General features: G+C 39.6%; 1 protein-coding gene across 4 annotated transcripts in view; it reads right to left on the bottom strand.

The window, feature by feature from the left end:
- mapre1b (microtubule-associated protein, RP/EB family, member 1b) overlaps positions 1–6,649 on the bottom strand; it is a 12,343-nt gene extending 5,694 nt beyond the window's left edge. The window contains exons 1-6 of one of the 4 annotated variants that reach the window (XM_031845456.1): positions 6,442–6,649; positions 4,805–4,938; positions 3,486–3,631; positions 867–1,068; positions 595–704; positions 245–397 (exon numbers count right to left, since the gene is read on the bottom strand). In XM_031845456.1, the coding sequence (XP_031701316.1) occupies positions 245–397; positions 595–704; positions 867–1,068; positions 3,486–3,631; positions 4,805–4,925 (732 nt within the window). In that variant the 5' untranslated portion in view covers positions 4,926–4,938; positions 6,442–6,649. The remainder of the gene's footprint in view (positions 1–244; positions 398–594; positions 705–866; positions 1,069–3,485; positions 3,632–4,804; positions 4,939–6,441) is intronic. The other 3 variants (XM_031845457.1, XM_031845458.1, XM_031845459.1) reach the window with 3 other exon arrangements.
- Between the last annotated feature and the right edge of the window lie 84 nt (positions 6,650–6,733).

Raw genomic sequence — 6,733 nt, 5'->3', positions numbered from 1 at the left:
ACACACACACACACACACACACACACACACACACACACACACACACAGTGTGGTTTGGGTCTTTTTATGGCATTTACTGACAAATATAACAAAAACATAGAATGCCGCTCAAATTATGAATGTCAAATCACAGAATTCTGTTGAGTAATTAAATTACTTGAAACTCTTATATCAATCGACTTCTTGGGCTTCAGAATGAGTCACATGACTAAACTTAATTTCATACACGCGGATGAGAACTCACGTCTGTGGCGTAGAGGATGTCGATGATTTTCTGCAGCGTGGGGTCGCCTTCTCCTTCCTTCTCCTGGCAAATAAGCTCAATGTTCCGCAGCTTACCAAAATAAAAGTCTCTCTCCTTCTCCATGTCCTGAATGGTAGATTTCAGGACCTCCACCTGTTGGGGGGAAAAAAGGCCAAAACAACATTAAAGTTTTGTTTCTACTAATCAGGTGACTCCAGTGATACGTTCTATTTGAAGACACAAATAAAGCTCATTTTAGTGTGTTGGCTTGTTGGAGAAGGAACACATTATTTCACTTTTCCATATTAATTGTACGGTGCAGGTTTTTGTTTTCATGCTGCAGGGCTGACCTCATTCATGAGCTCCGCCCTCTCCTCGTCGCCTCCTCCCACCCTCGGCTTCCGTGCACTGACGAGAGACAACTTGGGCGCTACCTTGGCGACAGGTGGCCTCTGAGGAGCTGAAGAGGCGAGAAAAAGAAGTCGATGAGAAGGGGAGTACTAACTTGCAATTGTTTACTGCTAAATGTTTCTGCTTCCTTAAAGAAAATTCTGTTTTGATTGTACGCATCTGTATTACGCAGTATTACTCCGTTTGATTTCAAACCAGCCAGTGCTCTGACCTTGACCGAGGGCCTTTTTGGGGGTTTTGGTGAGAGCTGACTGGGCAGTGTTGGGTATGGGCATGGCCTCCTGGCCTTGCCTCGCCTCAACTGGGTCGTACTCCTTCCCATCGTAGTTCGCGTCGAAGAACTTCTTAAACCACTGCACGAACTCAAAGTTGTCCTGGAACTTCCCCTTCACCAGTTTGTCTACTGGAATGATCTGGAAGCACAAGGAGAGAATCAGGGCCACGAGGTTTGGACAGGTTGCTTCAAGCTAGATTCGATTTAATTTCAAGGATTAAGATTCAACAGCTAATCAAGTGAATGCCTCATTTCTACGGATAATGCAGTTGCCAAGCTTGTAGAATTTTAATTGTTTTTTGTTATATTTTGCATCCATTTCGTTTCACATATTCTATTTTAGTCTTGTTTTTTCTGTATTTTTGCTCTGTGTCAATACATCAAATGTATGTTGTGTTATACATTATATGAATGTAAAAGGGTATATTACACAGTAAAACACGTCAAATACATTATAGATAATTACAATCCAAATCACGCAATATTTAATATTTCAATAGTAAAAATAGACATTATGACCAAGAATTAAGCACACTAATGTGGTGCTGTGGACACAAGTTAGTGTGTACAAAAAAAATACTGTGGTTTTATCTTGTACTGTACTAAAAATACTTACTACTCAAGACTACAGATTAAAAAAAATTACTTCATGTAACTCATTACAGACATACAAACGATGCTTAAATAGTTCATCTCAAGTGTCAGTATCAGGAAGAGAAAACTAACAGCTGCACGGGGACATCCTTCACTGACTGAGAGCTTCTACTGACATTCTTGATAAAATGATGGACTGAGTCAGACTCAAGGCCCAAAATAATGTCTTCAGTACTGGCACACATTAAAATCAAGGCGGGCCGGGATCAAAGCCACAGTGAGGACAGCTAAATAAATAATGTCAGCAGTAAATCCCTTACTCAGCAATGGAAGAATTGCTCATCATGAGACAATACACCAAGCATGCACGAGGGAAAAGTCCACGATGCAGCTACAATGCCGGGGATTATAACCCTGAACAGCTATGAATACACTGATGTGCTCTACGTGCTCAAGCTTCTGTTACACTTATCCATGAGTCAACACCGTCCAGGCATTTAAACCACAGCACAGACAGAACAACAACTTAAAAACAAATGGAAGGCAGGAAGAAAGGACGTTGAAACATGAATTAATTATGGCAGCTTTGTCAATATTCCTGCAGGCTGCTGCATGTTCAAAACAAATGATGACTAAGATGGATCGGCCCTGCCCATTTCATTCTTTGTTGGCAATATCAAAAGCATTATGAAGTGTCCAGATGTGTTCTCAAAGAAATTAATCAGTTCACTTTCTATTCCGATAGTGAAGAATAACATTAAGACAGATATTTCAACTTGTAGTATACAAAAGGAAACAGGCATGCCTTTTTACAAGGCAGCAGCTGAACAATGTGTTGAACTGAAATATAATGATGTTGTATCGGGTCATTTCTGATACATTTCTTTTGACGGATGAAAATGTAGAGTACATGCACGTACACGCACCAAAGAGTGAGACTAACAAAGCGCTCAGGAAAAACAAAACGACTCATGATCAGCTCAGCTGGTTATGAGAGGATGACAGGCGATTCACAGCAGTAATGGACGACTGATGGGTATCAGGCAACATAATTCATGTTCGCTCATTTTCAGGGCTACTGATGACGGCTGTAAATAAGTTATTATTCATGTGATCCCCAGAAGAGCACCAGAAGATGCAACCGTAGCCAAATTGGGACATTTCTGTAAGCAGATTCCTCATAGATTGGATTGTAACATTACGTCCACTGACATTTTTGGCAAAAAGCATAGTTTGAACATGGTCTTTAAATGACATGTAATGGGTTATGTTATTGTCATTCACAGCTGGAGGCCAGTTGTCCTGCATCCATTTCCATGTCATGGCTTTCATACTAGCAGACAACAGTTATTTTAAGGAAGTATTTTGCTCAGGAATAATGGAACGACAGAGCAATAAACTTCTATTCAAAATACTTTTCATAATCTTTTCAGCAATCAAATATGAAATGCAAATATGACAAACTAAAGGCCAGTTTTGTTAAACCACTGCCTCCAGAATTTATTTTGTCCCTGAGAACACTTTTGTATAAACTTGACTTTTTAGAGTCACAACATATTGCATTATGTTTGGATCCCTTTTAAATATTTTAAAAGGGGGAAATGGTAATAAATGCCGCTACAGTGAGCTGTTGTCAAAGTGAACAAAACTAGACAGATCCTGATGTATTGAAAACCACGTGTACAGAGCCTGCATTACAGGCTCTTATCTACGTTGCTCATGGCATCGACACAAGTTTCAGACTGTATGAACATTTCACATATGAGGGCTGCATATTATGAACTACATTAAGATAATATTTGTTTAAAAGTTCTCTTTTTGCCCCAAAGCCCTCAAAAAGGAAGTCAACCAACAACTAAAAACGTGCCCTCCAATATCAGAAATTCTTTCATATATTTTCAGATCTTGTGCACTCATGCAGGACGCGTCATGTAATTTGAAACCGTGTGTGATGTTACTTACTTTGTCGACTCCCATCTTTTTGAAGGAAACTTGCAGAAGCTTGTAGTTGTGGATGTATTCATGCTCCAGCTTGGCAACAAATTTGACTTTCTTCAGAGGCAAAGAGTTGGGAAACAGCATGTCCATGAACTGGCAATATGCAGCACCTTAACAATTAAAATGATCAACAGAACAATTACATCACAAGTCCACTTAGTGCACAATACAGAAAAATAAAAAACGACTCTGATTCTGCGCTGATTATTGAAAATGAGAGGACGCCTAAAAACAAGAACAACATGCAGAGTAAAATGATAATAAAGCTCAATTTCCTTTCAAGTGAGAACAGATATTTCCATATTTAAAACAGGTATGGCACACTCGCACATCTCTTTAGCTCTTTTTAAACATTTCTTCTGTACTGTTAGTCAATGAACTAGCGCTCAGGGCTGACTACCTGGCTCAAGGGCACATGATGGGAATTTACAAACAGGAGACATCTTAAAAATCACTTCATCCCAAAACTCATTTACTACTCTGATGATTTAAAATACAGAGACTCCATATTGTTTATAGTTATTATAGTGTTTTTATAGTTTCTTTCCAAAATGATAGAATCTCTTATTTTGATATGAACTCTGCAGATGAAAAAGCCAGCTGATTAATGCATCTGTCCACCTGTGATTAAAGCAAACTACATATGCTGTTCTGACATGTCTTTTTATTGCACACTAGAGCTGATGGTTTGGATATTTACAGTCAAATTTACAGACAATCTGCAGAGTACAACACATGTATACACAGGCAGATGGGTGTGAAAAGAAGGTTTAAAGCAATAGGACAACATTTTTCAGCTGGCCTCAAATCGCCCTTTAAACCAGCATCAGCCAATGTATCTGGTGGCAACGGCTGTGCAGTGGGGTTTTATTTGGTATAAAGAATTAGACATTCTGAGACAGTAAACATAAGCACACTGTGGGCAGTTTGCTACCTGTGAAAATGAAATGTTCTTGTGTATCTTTGATGAAACAAAGCCTCAACATACGAGAACATGTTTTATTGGCTCGTGTGATAAAAGCAGAAGCTTCAGTGTTTTGCATTGTATTGTTAACTTATTCAGCATCAGCGGCAACTGGCACTGTGCACCACAACACCAGTACAACACCAGTACAACACCAGTACAACACCAGTACAACACCAGTACAACACGGTGATGCAAAACATAACGCATGCCGACACTCACCCGGAACTGTTTTAAGAGGTCTGACGACTAATCGGTTAATGAAACACGTCTGTGACTCCCATAATAAGAGAAAGATTTTAACGAATACATTTCTTACCTGAACACAGCATTTCTATCTTGGTGAGGTTCATTTGTAGAGAGTCATTGATCCAGACCAACATGTCATGACGACTTAAGTTGTCGCTGGTCACTGAGGTCGAGTACACGTTCACAGCCATTGTCGGTCACCTGCTGACGGAGAGAGGAGAACAAGAGTGAGAAAGATTTACATGACGACTGCTTTATCTGTCAGAGTGGAAGGTAGAGCAGACAAACTAACCGGTCACATACAAATGTACCGGCACAAAGCTGGTGAACGGAGAGTTAATATGCATCCTTGATGCCGTGTCATCATTATGAGGAATGTTTCACTATAAACTGGTTTGTAAATAGCATGATTAAGAACTGATGATTAAAAATTTGGACATATTTAATGGCCAAATAATGGCATCTACATTAAGCATAGAGTTGTCAGATGTTGAGAAACAAAAACACCCAACACTTTTATTCAAAATGGATTGAATGAATTCAAAGCAGAACAATATGGTGCAGCTAAATGAACTAGGCTAACACTATTAATGTACTAGAGCTAAAACAACAAGGAAGTAGACAATCAGTTTGTGTAGAATTAACAAACATTCTCTGCTCCCAGCTTCTCAAATGGATAATTTTCTCTGATTAATGTCACCAAGTACATTCACTCAACTACTGTATTTAAAAACAATGTTGAGGTACTTGTGCTTTACATTAGTATTTCCATTTTATGCTACTTCATACTTCTGATCTGCATTACATTTTTGCTTTAGTTACTTTGCAATTTTGTTACATCATTAATACAAAATATAAATCAACTTAAAACTTGTTGAGTGAAGGACTATTACTTGTAACAGAGTATTTTCGCTCTGTGGTTATTGTAGTTAAAAAAAAATAAATAAATAAAAAAAAAAAAAATCTAAATTCACCACTGAATTTAGATTTTGGACAAAATGTGACGCATTTTAAAATGGCATAGGTTTAATGACATGACGGCCAATTTAATGTGTAACAATAAAATAACCGTTGATGTAGTTCAACTATTTTCGGCTAATATCAAATAACCATTAGCTAAACCCAACAGGGCCCCCGGTGAGAAACTTGTGAGCTAACGGTAGCAGCATTTAGCCAACTGACCAGATAACTTAGCTAGCGTCCTAAATAGCTAGCTTAGCTATGCGGCTAACCAACAGACTGGTAGTATATTTTTAGTTAACTGCTCTTACAGAAAATTGATTCAATTATTTGCCTTTTTGCTTGTATTGGCGACCAATATGTAGCTATAATTTAGTTTCTGTCACCGGCTAAACTCGACCACCGGCTATTGTGAACCGGACATTGAGACGTTTTCCCCGCCCTGAACTCACCAAGCCCCCCGCTAGCTTCAGTTAGCTCGTCACTGTTAATGCGGTGAACTTTCAGTATGGGAGCTCGAAGGCGCTGGCTTTGTCGTCGCTTCATCCAACAGTTACAGATAGGAGCTATATAAATAGGAAGCCTCGCCCTAGCTGCTTTACTTGTAGTCAAACGATTAGCTATGTCCCTGCTAGTCACAAGCTAGCATCGTTGCTAACAGAGCTTAGCTGCCTCAACACAAGCCGCCGTCACACATGCCGGCTAATAACGCTAAATGACGCCGTGTTTCAGCGCAGTTAAACCTACCTGGAGTGGATTGGCTTTCACAGATCTTGGACACGATGGTGTTATTTTTCACGGCTGTAACTCTGTGTCAAAAAGAGGTCTAACGTTATCTGTAATTGTTTCGATGGTACACCTACTTCTGCTTTTTCTTCTTCTTGGCAGCTCGAGTTCTCTCTACCGGCAGCGGAAGAACCAATTTGACGTCAGGACGGAACGGGGTAACCAGGGGGTAACGCCTAAAGGGCTTCTTCTTCCTCTTCTTTATTGGCGGACTACAAACCACCGTTTAAGGTGCACGCCGCCACCTACTGTA

This window comes from Anarrhichthys ocellatus, unplaced genomic scaffold (assembly GCF_004355925.1).
Source record: "Anarrhichthys ocellatus isolate YVR2014 unplaced genomic scaffold, GSC_Weel_1.0 scaffold5, whole genome shotgun sequence".
In the NCBI taxonomy this organism is placed as follows: domain Eukaryota; kingdom Metazoa; phylum Chordata; class Actinopteri; order Perciformes; family Anarhichadidae; genus Anarrhichthys; species Anarrhichthys ocellatus.
This window is presented reverse-complemented; position numbering and strand designations above follow the sequence as displayed.